The 22,562-nt window shown below is 37.2% G+C and overlaps 1 protein-coding gene across 1 annotated transcript in view; it reads right to left on the bottom strand.

Annotated features, from left to right (window-relative positions):
* Positions 1 to 22,562, bottom strand: part of LOC125233435 (formin-like protein 14) — a 276,315-nt gene that overhangs the window by 143,914 nt on the left and 109,839 nt on the right. The window contains exon 2 of the mRNA XM_048139453.1: positions 13,563 to 14,227. Within this exon, the coding sequence (XP_047995410.1) occupies positions 13,563 to 14,089 (527 nt within the window). The 5' untranslated portion in view covers positions 14,090 to 14,227. The remainder of the gene's footprint in view (positions 1 to 13,562; positions 14,228 to 22,562) is intronic.

The following is a 22,562-nucleotide window of genomic DNA, read 5'->3' as shown; positions in this document are numbered from 1 at the left end:
GTGATACTCAAGATTGGTAACAATTAACCAAAAAAGCTAAACGGTCCGACATAGATTATTTCATTGTTATTCAGATTCTCAAATTTCGTTCCGATTGATTAAGTTTTGAAGGAGGAAAGAGTCGAGAGCGGAACCTCGATTTTAAAGATTTTTTTGAAATATCTTTTGACTGAGTTGTTCTTAATGGACTATTTTTTTTTGCTAAATCTAGTTAATAACACTTGTATATTTAACCTAAATTCATAAGTTGAAAGGGGGGCTCCTTTCCATTTTAGCATTTTCGCTACCGTATCCTCTTAAACAGAAAACGTTTACCGCGCTAAAAGCTCCAAACATTTCGACCATCGATCTAAACTACCTAGATGCACCATCACGGCTTAGAATGTGTCCGCAGCAAATTGTGCTTGAAAATGTTCTAAGCACAATTGGGCGGTCAGTAGCGCTTCATCCGCCGTGTCGGCAACATGCCTAAGTGCTCCGTAAAAAAGTGCAAAAATAACACCTTATATACGTTGAAAAAGGATGACGTATCGTATTTCCGGTAAGTAATTGTTAATAATTTTATAATGTTATGCATTTGTGGTCAAAATGGCTTCCTAACTTACAAAAAACATTTATTTTCTAGAATAATTAAAGTAAATTCCTTGATTTGGTCTTACGCAGTTTGTCTCTTTCTCTCGCGCTATACTAGTAATGAGCGGACGGCGACAAAAGATGGATGAAGTGGAACATAGTTAAAAATGGAATGATGGAGTCGCTAATTTATATTTTTTGTAAAAGAAGCCTATTTCATATTAATAATGTATGTATTTATTTATTATTATGGACCAATAAGTCTGAAATAAATGATTTCAATTCAATAATATTAATACATATCTTATAAATTACTTTAATTATAAAAAGAAACAACCCGGGAATAGCAAATTCGTTTTTAAGTAATAAAAAAGCTTTTTATTCCAGATTCCCAAAACAAGACGTTGAAAGGGAAAAATGGCGCAAGATTATAGCTGAGGAGCGGAGAGAAGATTTACCCAAACAAAGCTTTGAAAGAAATTATACGTAGAATAATAAATTAATGTCATCGTTCAATTCTTCTTTGTTTTAATAGCTACTTAATTCATATTCTCCAAGTGCACCCTCACACACACCACATACAATCCCTCAACTGTTTACCTTCACATAATCGCTACACATACACTCACTACACGCACACACACACACACACACACATATGTTATATATATACATACCTACACACACACACACACACACATATATATATATATATATATATATATATATATATATACCTCAGTTGACTCTATTTAATAATGCAAACATTGCAAAACGTGGAGATATTAATCAGTTCAGTTGCAATTGTCCCCCAGTCCAAATTGTCCCGCCGTACCTTATATATTTTTTTGTTTGAGATAATATCAATAAAAATATCGTACAGTAAAAACTCATTTTTTTTTCGCTTACAATACGCAACATCTCGAAAAATGTTATACCAAACGTTTTGTTCCTTAAGAAATTTTCTATCTAATAGGATTTTTTAAAACAGTTTTTCGCAAAAATACCGCAAATTTCCTCATTCTCGCCTTTCATCTCATAGCGCGACTCCCATGATGCCTCTGTCCATCCTCGTTCCCAATGTAAAAATGGCGTTTAGATTGTTGCAGCGCAAACGAAATTAAACTTAAGTTGGTTGCAATAAGACGTAGATTTTTTTAAAAATATGCACACCTGCGATCTGCGGTAATAAAATTTTATGGCTTTCGCGATGATCACATTCATTAATGTCATAACCGCCAATTGCTTGCATTTGAAATTGAACTTTAAGTACTAAGAAATAACGTTGTTTTTGTAAAAAAATGAAAGTAGTTTTTACTACATTGCGAAGTTTTCGTTTGTCAACTGGACGCACACATTTGCAACTAAGCGATCGGACACTTTTGAGTGCCGAATTTGTAGGTGATAGTGTATCTAGAGAAGTTTAAATCGATGATTTCGACATAGAAATCTTTAGCGTAGAATAGAACGTACATGGCACAGCCTACAACTTGCGATACGCTGGAGTGAAGGAAATCAGTCATTATTGGAGATGAAATAAGTATGAGAGTAGGTGCAGATAATGTTGTATTGTACGCACAGTGCACGTTCGTGGGTCACCGCAGCGAGGTCAGTGAACGAAATGTCAGACAGCCGGATCCGTTTCACTGGGTATTTGAACGTTATCAAACTGAACTAATATAACAAATTTATTACTCTCGAGTTGAAAGTACCTAAATTGTTTTATCGGGGAGTGGTTGCCGAAATGTCGAATGAACTCAACTCTAAACTGAGATTCTGTAATGAATAGTAATGTTCTTTAATTATTTGTAATCGTTGAACGAATGAATAAGGAGGTTGAAGATGACGGAACGATACGAGTATTGCTATTAACAAACATTTGAGTAGAGTATAATGTTAATATGGGCCGACCATAACTTTTGTAATGCTTGACAAAAACGACGATTATTTTTAATTTACAATCATTATGACACTCACAATACTAACATATTAGGTATATTATGTGTGGCGGAGGCTTTAATTACCTACATATACGAGAGCACTAGGTATACAGGTCTTACTGTATAGGATCCTGAGTAACAAGTAAATAACATGAAACAGTTATGAAAGTAGCTAATATTTAATGTTCGAAATTAAATAAACCACAGTTTCATATCATAAGCAAAACTACAACCACAACTTTTAGGTACGCAGTACGTATTTTACATTATGTAGGCAAGTTTACACATGTATGTTTAGCTTATAAATCACTGAATTCTTCGAATTCCCTAAACTATCCCAGCCAATGTCATCGGTCAGCGGTTATTGCGCTGAAAATCACCTCTAGACGTATTAGACGCAGGCATACAAAGAGCTGTTTACCAATAGGTACAATTTCATATGATTTCTACATAATAGTTTCAGTTCAAGGGTCGGCCATTACAGCTGACAATTTCACACGACGCGTGATTCTCCGCTGACCAAAGATTTATAAAGTAAGTATAAGACAATTGATTTAATTTCGACTGAACATTCTCGTTTCATGAGCTGATGATGATGAATGAATGAGATGATGAGTACACTTGCATTCGTGTACAGTGTTGTTACTGACACCCAGCGCCAGCCCGAGCATTGAATCAAGGAAGAGCTACATATAATTTTAAAGACTTTTTCACTGAAATAATGTACTGTGTCGTACATTTTGCTTTTGGGCGTCCCTCCCACCATTTAGCGCCTAGAGCGGCCGCTCTACTCGCTCTACCCCTAGATCCGGCTGACAACGCTGCACCCCCGCCTTTGTTCGCGCTGCTTGTATGACTGCTCCGTCCGTACCAAGTAATATACAAGTCAATGGTGCTGACCCCTCATCACTCGCGACGATAATTTACATAATGGCCTTGCGGATGACGGTGAAAGATGCCCATCGTGACGAATACGTCGCTCTAATGTTCTATTTGGGCGAAACTCACATTATACGATTATACACGATTGAGGGGGAAGTTTTCCAATTATTGTACCTATCTTTCAAATGAAATGGGATTTTGTGAACAGTTACTTTAACTAGGAGTTAAAATAGTTTATATTCACGAGAAACTGACAAAAAAATGTTCGTATGGATGTTTTCAGAAAACAGTTGTCCACATAATACAGTTAAGTGCGAGCATTAAATTTCAATAAAAACTTGGTTTAGGTGTTAATTTAATAAACTATCATGGAAAAGGCAATAAGTTGTTATTAGAGATGTACCGACTATTGATTTTGCCGACTAGGCCGACTACCGACTACTCGGCACTGGGGTGGCCGATTAGTCGGCTAGTCGGCCAAAATAGTTTTTTCGACTAAATTCACATTTTGAATGTAATTTCTGGTCCTTCGTTCGCGCTTTTCATGATTTTTTACAGGTTCAAAGGTCTATGAGAATATTTATATACATTTTCCATTTTCAACAACCAGTTGGGCATAGCATGCAGTGAATTAGTGATCCTGCTTATGAAACTGATAGTCCTGAGTACACATTTAGCACATGATTGCCGCGAGAGTATGTTGCCGCGAGATAGACCACCTGTCCTAGCTTATGTCATTAATACAGTTAGAAGAAGACGTGTCATCTATCTCGCGGCCATCATGTGCTAGGCCTACTGGGTAGGTATTAGGTACCCTACCTACCTACCTATGAATTTTCAATATTGTCTCATAACAATGACATGTAAGGTTGTCATCACATTACATACATTTCGTAACCTACTTAGGATTAAGAGTTCTATCAGTAACGTGACACAACCACTTAAAAAAAGCACTTAACTTAAATGAAAGTGTTTAATGAGGTATTGTGCAATGCCTATTTGTCCAAATAATGCCTACAATGGAAATATATGTAGCATTACGTGGATCTTTCTTGTTTCTTTATGTCGGAAACGTCATTGTGTTGTGTAACTCTGACATGACAATGATCGGCCGTTCTTCATATTGTCTCCTATATCATTCAAGTATAAGTGCATTTCACATTGGATGTAGCACCAATATCCCATACATTTAAGCCGCCATCTTTGTTTTTACAAGCTTTTATTTAACTTGCCTTGTTAGTATGTTAATAGTTTGGGTCAAAACGTAGAAGCTAAATTTGAGCCACTTCCCGGTTTCCGAATTAGATAAAATTTTGCACACATATACTAATCACGTGACAATGCAAAATTATGGTATCATAGAGCTGGTCTGATGATGGAGCAGAAAGGTGGTCATAGGAACTCTGTTATGAAACGTCGTATCTCCATCGAGTAAGGGGTTTTTAGAAATGTCTCGGAGATCAGTAGATGACTGTTGAAAGAAAGGTACAGTCAGCGATAAAAGATTGTGCCAAAAATTACATTTTTGCAAAAAACTTATTACCTTTGAAATCCTCCCGACATCCGATATCGGATCAGATGATGTGAAAACGCACTAACGTTGATAATTTTAGGTAGAAGACATGATAATTCTTATATATTACGTATGGTATATATTAACTGTTTACATTCGTTTAAGTAATGAATGTTATTAAACATCCCAAAATCTTATTCAAATGGAATTCCCCAAACAGCTGCGAACATAAATTTAAACGTGATTAGAGCAGTCTTATTTTAACTCTGTTTAATTGCCTACATAATTATCTGTGTAATGAAATAATTATGCGTAATGAGTCGTAAGATGAACAATGTTATCCATGAGATTCATTTGGTAATAAACCATTTCAAATTTGTCTATTTAAATGCGTTAACACAGAATTAGTAGTCCATACGTTATCAATGCATGTCACGGACAAAAAGTAATGAATCAAAGTAAATGAACTGTAATGTATGTGTAATATACAGCGAAAGATTTTAACGGCGATTAACATATAATGTAATAAGTATATTGAAATAAATTATCACGAAATAAGATCATTTTGAACTAATAGTCAACTCTTGTTGACTTGACACAATGCTATCGTATCTCGTAATTCGTAATGTAGGTAGGTATTTTATTACATGTACATACTAGCTTTCGCCCGTGGCTTCGCTCGCGTTAGAAAGAGACAAAACTTTCCATCCCTTCAACTATCTCCACTTAAAAAATCACGTCAATTCGTCACTCCGTTTTGCCGTGAAAGACGGACAAACAAACAGACACACACACTTTCCCATTTATAATATTAGTATGGATTTCGTAATATTTTTGAATATCGGAAATTTATGCAAAATTAATAAGTAACTTAGAAATATGTACTTCTGAATTCATTGTTACACGTATAAATTATATCTTTCAAGTCTTTGCCCGTATTAAAATTACACGCTGTATATATGGTTAATCTCATCAGCAATAATTAGAAGCAACATTGTTGATTTATACTCAGTTGAATGAGCATTCAGATAAACTGCGGCAACAGAGCACTAGCTCTGAGTTTGACGTATCTATTTAATGAGAAGTTCGTTGTTATCGACAATTTAAGCTTTGTTGGTTAGATTAGTCGAGTTTGTATCTCTACTCTACTATCTATTTGACATTTTAGCTAGATAAAGCCTTCTTGCGTCAACTATAGATACCTACCTACTCGTAATGCTGTTATAGAAAATTATAAATGAGAAAACAACACTCAACAAAAAAAAATACAGCGTTTGAATTTTTTTTTTAAGTTCGTTATAGTCTCCCACTGCTGAGCAAAGACCTATCGTGTCTACTGCTGGGATTAGGTCCCATGATTTAAATAGCTTCCGTTTAGCAGCTTCAGTCCGTTCCGTATATTTGTCGCATCACTTTATCGCATCGGTGCGTCCCTACCGCACTTACAAATAGTGCGAGAAGGAAGACCTGATGTAATATCGTTTATCGTGCGATCCTGGTCACTTACTCATGAAAGTTTTATAATTGTTTTACATTAAATTAATAATATACATTCTACTCATAATTTTAACAAACAAATCACATTTTCACCATTTTGTAGACAACAGCGAAATGTTAAGACGAGCGGCGTGGTTAACAATTTGAGGCGAAGCCGAAAATTGTTATTAAGACGCCACCAGTATTTTGACGCAAAGGTTTGCACTGTCAGCTCAGCTGTCCAAAGCCTTCCCGGTCCCGCGCACGCGCGAAGTATCGTTATAACAATGCGTTGCCATGGTTACAAAGCCAAACAATGCGTTTTCAGTTTTTTCGATACTGCGCGCATGCGCGAAAAGCCGGCAGTCATTGGCTTTGGGGAATATACTTTTATGTAATGTTTTAAAGATCTATGCACGACCCTGTAAATGACGAATAACAGTTCGGGAGTAGAAAAACATGTTTTAGAATTTAGGTAGATCTGCGTTCTTACCTTGTTACAAGCTCATTGCTCCACTAAATTCAATGAGTATTTAGTAGGTAAGTAAGTACCTACGCCTACTACCTAGTATAGATGCAAGTTTTGTTCAGAAAGTTGAAAAGAAAGAATATAAACAAAAAGTAGTTTTCTTTTTGTTTATATTCTTTCTTTTCTACATTATTTGATGCCTTTTATTTAATTGCTTAATTATTTAAGATTTTTCAAATATACCACAAATCTATGTATATTCGTACGTACAAATTTAATTTTGTGTGTTTAAAAATTTATTGAAGAAAACTCTTCAACCTTTATTTTCTCCTCACATTTTCAATTACCAAACGCACAAACATCAATTACATGAACGCAATTACGTGAAAAGAGTTCGTTTGTACGGGAATTCGATTAGAGTTCAGTTGACAAATCGCGAAGTCAGCGCGAACCTACATTCGGCGCCACTTTCACCGACCGCAGTCGACACTCGGAGATACTTCGTGTTCAAAAGAAATCCAGGTGCTTACCGCACTTTTGTAAGATCGGAGAAATAAATGGAAAATTGTTTTAAAGGTCGGATAAAAGTTATGCTGCTAATTCGTTAGGAGATTAAAGTAGAAGATGTAACAATTTAAAGTCATACAGTTTAATTATAAGTTTAAGAAATGACCGACGGAATGACTTTTACCATGTCCTGGTTAAAAATTTCACCACCCCCTTGCTTCCTGTGGGTGTTGTAGAAGTCGACTGTGGTGTTTATACTGTACGAGTATGTAATAATTGTAACAAATGTGAAAATTGCGCTGAATGACTCTTATTAAAAAATGCCTGATAGATTGAATATTATATATTTAATCCGATGTTTGCTCTGATGGCAATGCTATTAAAGCGACGCCTGTTGCCAAAAGTGCGGCGACCAACTTTAAAAGGCATGTTGTTTTTCTAACGAATGCAAACAAATTGATTAATTATGTTGTTTTGCATTTCTGGTTTAAATCCGGTGGCGTCTCTAGAATTTATAGCTCAGATTCTTGTGTTACTGTGATTAAGTGAAATCCATATTTTATGAAAGTGTAATAAATTCGAGTATCTGGTTTTAAAATATTTCAGACTTAAAAGTTTTGTACCGTATTTTACAACTTACTTAATTGCTTAATTAAAGCAGGTTCATATGATTTTCTCGAAAGTCATGCTATTTCAATCTATATTAATAAATAACCAACAAGTTACTTACTTATTCTACTTCCATTAAGGAAAATATGTATTAGAAAAGGAAAAATAAATTACAGCGGACCAATTCACATCCGATTAGTGATTACGATGTTACTCAACATGGACATTACTGTAATGTATCTCATAAAATACCTTATTTTCTATTGTAGTCCCCACTAAATAAAATCCCAAGCAATTTGTAACTAAACAATATCTATCTACGTCGGGATTTCACAACGCACGACCGCAACGACCAGCTATCTCATTCACAAAGCATTTTTACTCGACTGTAAGCTCGACCATTAGACTAACAACTTGACCTTTGGATATATGACAACTATGTAGAACAAGAGTTCAGACCTATACTAGCCTATTGTCAAGTGGCCGGAATTCTTTACGAATAGGACAGTGCTCTATGCGAGACTTGCGTAATTTTAAGGTCATACAACTGAACCAGTCATCGGCATATGGTGCTAATAGACTTTAAATAAAACCTAGATCTACCTTCTACCAAGGTCGAACATGATGAAAGATTGCTCTCAAATAAGATATTATGGAAATGAAAACTTTAAATTCGTAAAGTTTCTAGTCAATTTGTAGGTTGTATTGTTTTCTCTCGACACAACATTTAGAACATCAGTTTTGTTAATTTTACCCATACATAAATATACATTACTGTTTCAAAATCATTTAAATATAAGCGTCATATTATTGCGCGCATCAACCAAAGCGATAACGTGCGAGCATATTTTTTCTGTATGTTTCCGATATACGATTTTTCTTAGATTTTTTTTTATGGAATTTGTCTTTAGTAAAACTAATATATTTTTCATTACAGTACGGAGGATTTTTGTCCGCCGGTGCGGAGTCGTACAATGCGCTCACAAATTGGATTGCATCGCTGACCGAAGTCGCAGTAATTGGCTGCTCGACTCGCTCGGCCAACAGTCCCTCCCGTCCCGAACTACTTGCACCATTGAAGAAAAATTACATACAATGTGATATCTTTCAAATAATTGTTTATAATTTGATAGGAACCTTAGGCAAAGAATGCTAACGCCGTGGCTTGCGTGGGCGACGGTCGCGCGACGGCGATGCGACGCATACGAAATCAAACCTTATCGATATGGAAGTAGACGATGCGATGAGACGCGACGGCGTAACAGTTTTAGGTATTTTCAATTCGATTTGAATATATGTACTTAAATGAACGTATCAGTGGAGCACAAACCAGCATCAGCAGTATCAGTAAAGCCAGGAATTATAAGGTTAGATGGGGTAAAACTGACCTGGTTAGTTTTACTCGGGACAAGAGCAACAATATAAGGTTTTCCTTCAAGTGTTATTCTTCTCCCAGTTTTCCATAGCGTTGAAATAGCCATAAAAACTCTTAAAATTGTCAGAACTTCCAATCACGAAGTAACTCAAAGTAACGGTTAAGTCAATCCACTTTCGTTTACTTTAGTCTCCAATACAATTTTTTTCCAGCGAGTTTGGCGCAAGGCCCGTACCATTAGGATGTTGGCGGCGGGCCAGAATCGCGAGGTGTATGTTTATTTGTAAGCTTAACATTCAAGGAAGTGTGGAATCTTGGAATAGAACTCCGCTTTAGTATGGAATGATCACCCAGTTGTAGGGAAATGGGACTTTACACGCAAAAGGGCATTGATTATGAGAAAATTATGCGTGAAAAACAGCGCTCGCTCTTTTAACCGTCGTCATCAGGCAAATGGAAGCGAGCGGAACTTTGTATTTTATGATCAAAATAAGTTGGGTCGGTTCAAAAACAGCAGCAACGTTCGGAATAATAAAGTAAAAACGTATACTCGTGTTATAAATCTCCTAATTTACCTTTTACTTGCTATAATGCGAAGCTATATTGAAATTGTGTTTATGTCAAATAAAATTGGCCATGGCATTTAATTACCAAGTTTTATGAAGATCAATGTGCCAGATTATCGATCGTTAATGTGAAATCCGTAACAATTAGCTGATGTCTAAACTGACATTTTCAAGTATAATTAATTAATGATTGAAGCTCGCTGTCTACTCTGCCAGATTTGATCAACCCAAAATGGAAAAGATGTTTTACTAAAAATAGCATAATGTGCAATTGTACATTATCCCAAAATGAAAAAGATGTTTCACTAAAAATAGCATAATGTACAAATGTACATTATGCTATTTTTCGTTTTCCTAAATAAATAAAAGATAAACAAATTTCTACCTTACTTGTATCAATGTGACTATACACACAAAAACAAAATCACATATAAGGTAAACAACGCTCGCTTTGCAAATAATGTTTTTTATGCAGACTCTGATAATGATAAGTCATTCTAAAGGCGCTAGAACGTTTAACAGCAACAATTTAGCAGTGATCTAGAATATGACAACAATTCGCGGATGCGCGCGCGGCCCGCTTCTCAGGCTGGCGGTATTGACCGACAAACACTTGTAGGACAGCCTGTACTGGGGCGATCTGGCGAAATTCGTGAGTGAATACAAATTTCGATGGTGGCTGCGGTGGTCAGTGGTCACGTGCCATTGCTGTTTCTTTTTTGGCGTGTGTTTGACAAGATTTCTACTTTAGTGTTTCATAGTAACGTAAAATGTGCCCAATTCGCTCAACCTTTAGATTGGCACAACAGTTAGTTTTATTTTTATGTGAAACTGTACAACCTCGTGTAGGTGTCATGTAGTGAGTTCTACCATAAATCGGCATATTTTATCAGAGTGATCGGAATGAGTAGATAGTTAGGTACCTACCTTCTCAGCCTTTGCACACATTCCGATTGTTTTTAAAATGTGTATCTACATCTACATGAAAGTGATATCTTAGATCAAAACAAATTATTTTCATTTGTATTTTTAAGTAGTAACACTACTGTTATACTATAAACATTAAATTAAACATTTAAACATTAATATTTGTATTGTATATGAAATTTATTTAATGTTTACATGAAAGTGTTTTGTACACCCCTGACTCAGTTAAAAAATTTGGCGTGAATGAGTAGGTACCTATTTCCCACCTAGATTTATATCTTTAGCTCACGTTAATTTAAGAGAGGTTTAAATGTCAAGTCCAGTAATAATTTGAATCAGTAAATATCATAAAATTACATTGTAAAGATTGTCCATTAACTATCTAAAAAAAATTGGTGTTCAAAAAATAAGTATCGGTTTAACAGAGTTCTAGGCAGAAGTTAGAATCCGCATGCGAGTGTTCAGTAGGGCACAAGCATGACATGAAACCTGCCGCCAACCTACATTCTTCTTGAGGTTGACAATGAGTGACTTGGTACGGAATACTTTACTTAGTTCATACTTATTCTAAGTATTATGAATAAGTAGCCAACGTTATATTTGCATTGCTCTGTTTACAGAGTTCCTTCAGAAGAGCTTGCCATCACAATTAACGATCCAAACTGGTCAATCGGAATATCCACTAACGAATACCTACGTACTTTAATACCTTCCTTAATTTGTACGTTTATCGATAATAAGTATGTAAATAAAATAACTACTTATCTTCTCTCTTGTAAATGAAATGTCCTAAGAAATCTCTGTCTTTTGTCTGCTAAGAAACATGGGATAACTGGATACTTAAGCACATATATTATATTATTTTGTTATTTTTATATTAATCTTGAGTTTTCCCTGTTCCTAATTAGAAACACATAATTAGCATCAACTTTTGACGAGCAAACATTAAAGATTGCTTTAACTGCCTTCCGAAACTCAATTAAACAGTCTTTCGACTTTCGCAAACATTAATAAAGTCTCGGTTTATTTCGTACAAGTTTTATACTTCTAATCCGTACACGGCTCAGCTCTAGCCAAGAGTCTAATCGTTGAGGCTCTAAACGATACGCAAGTATCTCTGTCGCACTAATATGGAACAGTAATAGAAAGAGTTGAGTTTTTTTTTAAGTGTAGGTACTGTATACCCTATACATTTTAGGCTTATTTTACCAACTCAAAATCATTAGTATTTTCTGGCCTTATACACATAAAATGTGTCCCAACAATTTATTTCCTAAATCGTCACCTTTTTGTAAGAAGGAAGTTTGCTTTACTTGCATAAAGTGACGAACTGGAGTACTGTATTTTCATTAAAAAAATAAGCGACACTATTCTTTCATATTTGAAGCGCAAATATACAAACGATTCTGAGTAGAATGAATACAAAAAATCAACATTTTTCAGACATGAGTCTAGTGTAAAAATTTGTTTTGAAAAAGGCTCAGTTTACTTTACAGCCTCGACTATTGTCATCTTGGCTAAAGGCCCAGCCTACATGCTGCAACTTTCCACCATGTGCTAGCGAAACCAGTTTGCCGACTCCTACACTGCATTAACCTATACTCGTAGGTACTCGCCTTACCGCTTTTATATCACGTACTGATTAAACTGGTGTTTAATTATTTAGTAACGTCTGATTGGAGATAATAGTCAGGTGTCTTGGTATTGCTGTGTTAAATGATGAAACGTTGATAATATTGTACCTACCCACATTTTTATTGTGCAGCTGTTATGCTGGATTTTCTATCGCTCATGAGTAATATAGGTACGTATACCGAACGTAAAAATACTGTACAGTTTTGGTTATACATATACTACTACAGTCCAATGACCCAAAATTGTCGATCCGATGTGTCAATAATGTCAATATGAAGAGTTTGTACTAAGTCATGCTTTTGTTTTGTAATATTACCAAATGCCTACATACCTACAAGCTAAAAAAGTATTCTTTTAAAATAAATTCCATCTTACATTTCTTGCAGATGGAATAACGTTACATAATCAAACAAAGGCGAACGAAACTAATGAACGCACGTAAAACGAACGTTCCGTACTGTATTTTAGCATAAATTGTAATACCAATTATACACGCTCTTTAGAAACAGAATAATATCTCACAACACTGCCATTTGCTGACATATTCGACATAATTGTGAGGAACTAAGATTGAAATTGGAACAAGTTGGATTTTTAACTTAATGCCGATGTTTATAAAGATGTTAATCCCGAACAAAAGACTTCAACGAACGTAGCACGTAAGACACGCGAAGACGATCGCTAAGGTACGGTTACGGGAGGATTTATGTTGCATTCATGCGTCGTACGTACCTTACCTATCTCGATCTCTGTTCCGGCTGTTGTATACACGCGAGTCCGCCTTTCTCCGCCGTAACTACAACCTGACCGACTAATGAGCATCTTTGTACACGATCGCGTGTCAACGGTGTAAACACGTAGGTATTATTGTTAAACTTCTGATGTGATCATGAGATACGCATTAACGTTAGGAACCATCAAAACACACTCATTACCCTGTATCATTTTCGTTACAAGAATTGGCCACTCGACGTGAATATAAATTGCGAACAGTGCCGGAGACCTTTACATAGAAATATCCTTGAACGTTATTACGGCAATAAATCAAGATTATGATCGTTGCGTGCATTGTTTCCTGATAGATAAGTACCTGAGTGGGATGGGCTGGAAGGGGAACCTATGCGCAGGAGGATGCGGCGCGATGATCGGCGCCGGCGGCCCGGGCAGGGGCACCGGCAGCGGCAGCGGGTGCGCCGGCGGCGGCGGCAGCTGCGGCGGCGGCAGCGTGCTGTACGGCGGCGGCGGCACGCTCTCCAGCAGCTCGGGCACCCGCGGCGCCCGCGCGCGCCTCGTGCGCCGCCGCCGCGCGGGCTCCTCGGTCTGGCACTCCGCGCTAGCGACACTCCTCTCCCGCTCCGTCTGCACCGCACTGTTTACATTACAACTGACAGGCGCATCCTGCACTTGCACTATCACACTTGACACGACATCTTCGGCCGGGACTCGCACCGAGACCGCCTCGGCCGGAACGGGCAGCCGCATCTCGTGGCGAGGTATCGAGCGTGGCGCGCGCGCATGACGACCGCCGCTCGGCGACTGAGCGCCCCTCTCTCGGCTAGGGCTCCGTCGGTGCGGGAGCGCGCGAGGGGCGGCGAGCGGCACTCGTACGGCTGCCATAGCAGCGAGGAGAGCGCCTCGGCGGCGGACAGCGGCGGCCCGGACAGGGCGGTCAGCGCCAGCGCGCCGCCGCTCATCCCGCCACCATCCGCCGCGCGGGCGCACCGGCGCGCCACCCGCCACCGCTGCCGCTACCACCTGCAACAAACAAACACAACATGCTTTCAACCAACATCTAAATCGCGTCTAAACATTACACTCTGAAACACTTAGATCTCGATATCGCGTCGTGCACTCAATCGTAATTGCGCCAGCGCAGAACGTGATTCCTTGATTTTGAAATCAAATTGGCATTACATGTCACGTTTCTGAATAAGTCTCATTATTATTTTCTTTCTTAGATACCCATAGTGATAGACTTATTGTTACATTATTTTAGAAAAATATATGAAAATATGACATAGAACTATAAAATCTTTATTTAGAATAATTTGTTTAGTTTTGCTTATCTACGTTATATACAATACATATATTAAGAGATAAAAACGAGAGACGTTTTGTATAAAAACATGTAGGTACTAATTGACATTCACTAATAGCAATAGATATTACGACTACTTATAGGTGCTCACTAGTCTCACTACACATACATAAAACCGGTTTCGGAATCATAAATTATATCATAAAGTTCGTTATCCTGTGTCAAATCAAGCACTCCCAGTAATCGTTCGGTGTCATTGAACCCGACCCTTATTCGACTAGAACCGAGATATTTTCGATAGTCGCTGACAGTAGAACGACAACACATTTGGCTGCATTGGTAAATCAATCGACACTGCAGTTTGAGAGAACGGAGGCAAAGTTCATAAATATGGGGCTAAAACGGCCCAATAGTGATTTATGCTAGTTTCTGTAGGTTTTTATACAATGTTCAAGAAGTGTTTCATAATTCATCCATACTAATCCATCCATCCATACTTCCATACTATCCATACTCCATACTTACTTACTTACTAATATACTTACTTACTTACTATATATACTATATATACTATATTATTACTATATTACTATATATTACTATATTACTATATTACTATTATTACTATATATTACTATATTTACTATATAATATTATAAATGCGAAAGTAACTCTGTCTGTCTGTCTGTTACGCTTTCCCGCTTAAACCACGCAACCGATTTTGATGAAATTTGGAACAGACAATCTTTAGACCCTGAGACAGAACATAGGCTACTTTTTATTACGAAAAAAAGGTATGAAGGGGTTGAAAAAGAGGTTGAAAGTTTGTATGGGATTTCTTAATTTTAAATGATAAAACCATGAAACTTTATATTTTAGCACTTGATAAGAAATCATTAAACATATATTTAAAGTCACATACAGGTCGAACGCGATTAATTAACATTATTTTTACCTTTAAAATAAACATGGTGGGAAATAAACATTAACTAAAAGCGGGTAGATTATATTTATTTGTCTACCCCGAACATTTATATAAATTAATATCGGGTAGTTTTGTGTTGTTTACATCTCCGGTGACATTTTGCTGGGACGTCAGTCTTCCGCGACCACGGCCAGTGCAACCTGGCCGAAACGTTGGAAAAAAGGTAAAAATAATGTTAATTAATCGCGTTCGACCTGTATGTGACTTTAAATATGTGTACAAAGCGCGAGAACTTAAAGTGTTATATCATTAAACATCTTGATAAGGGATAGGGATAGGGATAGCGATAGCGATAGGGAAAGCGATAGGGATAGCGATAGGGATAGCGATAGGGATAGCGATAGGGATAGCGATAGCGATAGCGATAGCGATAGCGATAGCGTTAGCGATAGCGATACGGATACGGATAATATGGGTATCGTTAGAGGGATACGGATAATCGGTCGGCGGTCTCTTACAATCAATGTGCTCTAAGACGATCGTTGTTTGCTTGCTTGAAGATTACGTTTGCGATAAGTATAAGCAAAATGTAAAAAATTGTAAGGGATAATAGAAAAAAGTACTTTTTACCCACCGGTCATAGTGTCGAAATACGGGCTATGTGTGATGTTTATAAAGGTTTCCCCAGCGTATATAGAATTACCTACGCTGTGGTCGATGTGTAATATTTCTACAATCATTGCAAGCAAAAGTATTATGTGCAATCGAAATAATCGCAGATAAATATACCTACAGAGAAACCTACGGTCCCTACGGATCCAAATGAAAATCTTAATGAATACTTTTATTACGCGGGCGAAGCCGCGGGTAAAAGCTAGTAACATATAAATAGGGTTCCTTAAATTTTATTTTCTGTAGAACGGAATAACCTGATGGGTCAAAAACAGTTAATGAAATGAATGATCTCCATCATTTGTTCTTTGTTCCACATGGGAAAATGGGTCTAGCCAAAAAAATAATACTTAGCTACATTATTAAAATCTTAGTTGGTATCCCAGATGATACCATCGTTAAAACTTCACAATTAGTTTATTATTATAGCCTTAACTTTCTGACCTTTAAAAATAAAATAAAAAAGAGTTCTTTGGAAAACTATAAAAACGATGTGGACGAATTCAACGAATGAACAGAAACTACAGTGAGCTAAGCCTACATAAATATGAATTATATTATATCAAATATTTACATAAACATGTTTGACTGTAATGAAATAAGTGTAATAATTACATACGTTGATTATTAAATCTTTGCAAATAAATTTAACACTCCTGGCCTCGTAGCCGAATGGCACAAACGCTCACGAAACGAAACGCTCGTAGATATCTATCTCTATCGCTCTTGCGTATTGGCGCGACAAGCCAGACTACCTTTCGCGGCGTTTCGTTTTCGTTTCGCGTCGCGGAAATGCCATTCGGCTACGGCGGTGTACCCTTGTTTCGCCGACAAACTTTTCATCGAATATCATTTCATCGACAACAAATCATCGAAAGTTTAGTTCGAGTAAAATTGTTTCGAGTAATTTGGTTTCAACTACTATTTATTTGAAATTTTCTTAGTTTTAATAAATACTATTCAACTAATATTTCTTCATCGCTGATTCATTTCAAAGTACTTCAAATAGCAGAAATACAAAACATCGCAATTCATTTAGTCGACGTATTATTACAAAACTTTCTCATCTGTCGTACTACACATTTATGGATGCTTTATTCTAGGAAACTTCAAATTGTCGATTTTATCGTGGCACATCACATGTATACGTCCATAATTAAACTATGACCATTGGCTTTAATCCTATATTAGACTACCAGTAGGTTTAGGTTAGGTTAGAACTGCGATGCTACAACACGATGAACGGGTTTTAAAGTAGGTTTAGGTTAGGTTAGAACTGTGACCACACACAAAAACGACCAGCTTACAGAGTAGGTTTAGGTTAGGATAGAACTGCGACCTACACGACAACGAATAGCTTTTAAACCACACACAAAAACGACCAGCTTACAGAGTAGGTTTAGGTTAGGTTAGAACTGTGACCACACAGAAACAAATAGTTTACAGAGTAAGGTTTAGGTTAGGTTCGACCTGTGATTTACACAGAAGCAAACGTATTGCAGAGTAGGTTTAGGTTAGGTTAGAACTGCGACCCTACACATCAACGAACGGTTTATACATATAGTAGGTTTAGGTTAGGTTAGAACTGTGACCACAGACAAAAACAAACAGTTTACAGAGTAGGTTTAGGTTAGGTTAGAACTGTGATCACACAGAAACAAACGGCTTGCAGAGTAGGTTTAGGTTAGGTTAAAACTGCGACCCTACCTACACAACAACGAACCTTTTTTAAAGTAGGTTTAGGTTAGATTAGAACTGTGACTAAACAAACAATTTATAAATTGTAAAATTTTAGAAGAAATCACAATTGAAATAATATTATTCGTAATGAATTGTATTTAATGTAAAACAAAATGAAATGAAAAAACACGAAATGAAACACCACGATATAAAGTATACTCGGAATAAGTTATCTACGAAGTAAAAGTCTACGGTGTGATTTTACTTGTGTCGATTGTTCTATGATATGAACTGTCGATGAAATGAAATTATTTGAAACGTTGTCTTTGAAATAATATTCGAACAAGTGTCTGTCGGCGATTCAAGGGTAAACCTAAAATACCAAATAATGAATACATGTTTAATATTAACTGGAAGAGGATTTATCAATAAACTAGCTTATGCCCGCGGCTTCGCTCGCGTTAAAAAGAGACAAAAAGTCGCCTATGTCACTCTCCATCCCCTCAACTATCTCCACCTAAAAAATAACGTCAATTCGTTGCTCGCTTTGCCGTGAAAGACGGACAAATAAACAGACACAAACACTTTCCCAATCCCAATTATAGAGGTAATATTATTATTCGGTATGGATTACGATTACCAAATAACGATGAAGTAATTAATATTGATATTTTTCCTTCCTTTGAACTCAGAAATGCGTGGTTAAAATATTTCGGTTTCCTCGTGTTTCACCCTGTACTGTAACATCATTTTCAGTACAGGTGGTGGTTTTTTTTACGCACTAGTGCGAGAAGTGGTTCATTATATGCCAGGTCGAAACTTTGAAGGCTCATCTGTACTGAAAAACGTCGTACGATACACGTGCAAAAAGGAAATTCATAACTCGTGTCGTGTCGCCACTCGTTTCGAACTTTCTTTTTTACGCACTTGTATCGTAATGTACTATTCCAGTACAGATGGTGTTTTTTTACGCGCTAGTGCGAGAAGTGGTTCATTATAATGTCAGGTCGAAACTTCGGAGGGCCATCTGTACTGAAAAACGTCGTACGATACACGTGCGAAAAGGAAATTCGTAACTCGTGTCGAGAGTGTTTTAATTTATCGCCACTCGTTTCGAACTTCCTTTTTTACGCACTTGTGTCGTAATGTACTATTTTACTTACTTGTATCGTAATGTACTAATTTCAGTACAGCTGGTGGTTTTTTTACGAACTAGTGCGAGAAGGGGTTCATTTCTTATCGGGGCGTAGCCGAGTGGCATTTCTGCGACCGAAACGCCGCAGAAATGTAGTCTGGCTCTGTCGCGCCAATACGCAAGAGCGATAGAGATAGATAGCTACGAAAGAGATAGGTATTACCGTGAGCGTTTCGTGAGCGTTTGTGCATTCGGCCAACTAATATCGTCACTACTTTTAAAAAAACTTGTATCTTCGTCTGTCTATGAAAAGAAAATTGTAGTAAGTATGTATGGAATGCATATAGACTTACTGCGTTTTAACTTTGAGGAACAGCGTGAGATACGAGATTTTTTAAAAGTAGTGACGATATGTATTCTGTGATTCGGTTTCGGCTACACACACAGGTCGAAACTTCGGAGGGCCATCTGTACTGAAAAACGTCGTACGATACACGTGCCAAAAGGAAATTCGCAACAACTTCCTCTTTTCCCACTTGTATCGTATAATGTACTATTTCACGTAAGTATATTAAATACTGCGTGGGCATCATAATAAACCGGCATAAATTAATAGCCGAGTTTTCATTGTAAACATATATTAATTTATAATTGCCTAGTTCCAACGCGTTATGCTTCGGTGGCATAATTTCAGTGCATAATATTGTGCATAATGTGTTACGTGGATCCTCCGATCAGCACATTTCCGGCTCGTCGTTACATCACACCTCCGACCAAGGACTTTCTAACTCACATATGTTTTGTTTACGCATCACTTAGTATGAATAAGTAACCTACATCAATTATGAGCGTGTTTAATCCTGCTCTTAAGAAATGAAGACATCGTGAGCTCAAGCATTTTAATAGGTACAGCCGGCGTAGCAGAATAGCAATCGTCGACGCCAGACGCCGACAGAAATGCAGTCTGGCTCTGTCGCACCAATAAGCAAGAGCGATAAAGATAGATAGCTACGAAACAGATGTTATCGTGAGTGTTTGTGCATTTGGCTACGTAGACTGCGTACCCTGTTCGCTAGGTAAAGAAAGCCTCCGCCACACATAAAGCGTTTGGATAGCGTAGCGTTAGCGGGATGCAATGATAGCGGTGCGCCGGCGGAACGGTGGCGTTCCGCGCGCAATCAGCGCTCGCTGGGCGCAACGCCAGATTTCGTCCGGCGCACCGCTATCGTTGCGCTCCGCTCCGCTAACGCTCCGCTAACGCTCCGCTACCGCTCCGCCTACGCCATCAAAACGCGCATGTGTGGCCGAGCTTTAATACTTACTGGCAGGTATACCTATCTTAAGCCATCATGGAAACCATTGGAAGGAGCCGAATTCAACACATAGATGCCCTTATGTCACTTTAATGAAATATGAGGGATACACCGAGCGGATGCAGCCCTTGCCCGTATCATATATAGGATGAACGCAGAGGCAACACCCTCCAGGGTGTAAGGTCTATTGAGAGTCGATGGAATCTAAGAGAACTAGGCTATTGGATAAAAGAGACGAAGTAAAATACTGGGCAATGGAAAAAAAAATCGGATGCCTGCCAAATAAAACAGTATCCAATTTTATTTCCGGCAGATGGTGACTCTCGTTTATTATTCGTAAAATACTGGTTAAAGTACAGATGTAGTAAGTATGAGTATATTAACTACATACACGTTACATAATGTAAACCTATATAAATGTAAATATTATACTATTGGAGGAACCTAACTAATGGTTTAACATTAATTAGATTCCATACTGAGATGTTTGGCACAATTTAATAATTGCTAACTAACCACATTTTTCCTCAACATTATGACTGCTTGATAAAAAATAATTATCACAGCGTCCGTAAAATAAGCTGTAAGTGTATCATTAACATTAAAATGCATATTCGACTAATAAAACAAACATCATGTAACTCTTTCGTAACCAAGTAAATTATTCACTAACCGCATTTTGATGCTATAATAACATAACACACTACATAAATCGCTATTTGAGTTTATACATACGTGTGCATTATGTTTGAATATCATTTAAATATCCAGCGAATTCACTTAAGATTCATACATAGATTTTGCGCCTGTAGCCAAGAACACAACCGTTTACGCTCTGGGCCGCATCGTTGTTAACTCTTTACATCGCTCTTCCGTATTGGCGCGACCGAGCCAATTGGGTAGGTAAAGTTTTTTGCAGATAGGCAAATAATATGTTTTTCTGATAGAATACGTTATATCGACTACGAAAAGGTAGCTCTTTTATTTTTATTTCGTATAATTTATTTAATACCTTTTTTAAGTGACTGAAACGACGTTCGTGAAATTTAATAGTAGATGAGGTTGAGGTGACAAATGACAATGCCTTTGCGCGTGCTGAATTGTAAGAAATTAGGAAAAAAAAAACAATGACAGCTAAGTAACACTGACAGTTAACATCGCTTATGTTTCTAATTTCATACATTCAGCACGCGCAAAGGTCACCTCATCTGTTATTAGGTTTATTAAATTACACAAACGTCATCTCGGTCACTTAAAAAAAGATAACAAATAAATTATACGAAATAAAAATAAAAGAGCCACCTTTCCGTGATCGTTATAACGTATTCTATCATTGCCTACCTTCAAAACCACCCAATTGTGTATCGTTATCCACGGAGCGACGACGGTTGTAGTGTTGGCTACAGGCCCAGTTCTTTAAAGCTGAACGGTTCAGTTCAGTGCTTTCTTCTATTATGTAATTCTTGAAAACCTTAACACTCAAGCTGTTAGTGTCGTTTAACTCGTTTTACAATCTGTTAGGAATAAAAGTAATTAACTATACATTTTTAACCCCCGACGCAAAAACGACGGGGTGTAACTCTTATAAGTTTGACGTGTCTGTCTGTCTGTATGTGTGTCTGTCTGTGGCATCGTACCTCCCGAACGGATGAACCTATTTTTTTTTTGTTTGAAAGCTGAGTTAGTCGGTCCACTATGTTGAGTTTTTTTTTGTTTCAAAATTTTAATTTTGTGGTCAGCTTATTATTATACAATTAGTTAAAACCGGCCAAGAGCGTGTCGGGCCTTAGTAATGTAGAAATTGCAGAACATTCCCAAAAAGCGGAAACATTCTTGAGAATGTTCGCAGAACATTCCCGCAACATGCAATTTATTATTTAAACAAGAGAATATACTTGAAATAATGTTTAAATGGACATAATATAAAACTATATGTTATAATAGGTATAATATTGTCTATTACAGTTAGCTGTTTTGTTGATTAAGTGATAAGTTACCTAAATTCTCACTATAAGTTGCTTAAATTCTCACTATATTGGGTTGGTAAGAAAGTAATGAGCGAATCATAACCAATATTGTAATTTTTATTTAATTTATTATTTTAATCATTTATCAAAAATATAACGGCCTTCGTTATCTACTACTTGTCTCCATCGTTCTGGTAAAGAATGAATAGCATCGGCGAAGAAGTTCTTAGGTTTAGATTCAAAAAACTCAGCTATGTACTGTCGTAGATGGGCTTGATCATCGAACTTTTTTTCATTCAAGGCATTGCTTAGCGATCTGAACAATGCGTAATCCGTAGGTGCCAAGTCTGGAGAGTACGG

Source organism: Leguminivora glycinivorella, chromosome 14 (assembly GCF_023078275.1).
Source record: "Leguminivora glycinivorella isolate SPB_JAAS2020 chromosome 14, LegGlyc_1.1, whole genome shotgun sequence".
In the NCBI taxonomy this organism is placed as follows: Eukaryota; Metazoa; Arthropoda; class Insecta; order Lepidoptera; family Tortricidae; genus Leguminivora; species Leguminivora glycinivorella.
The sequence above is the reverse complement of the archived record's forward strand: the minus strand, read 5'-3'. Positions and strand labels throughout refer to the sequence as shown.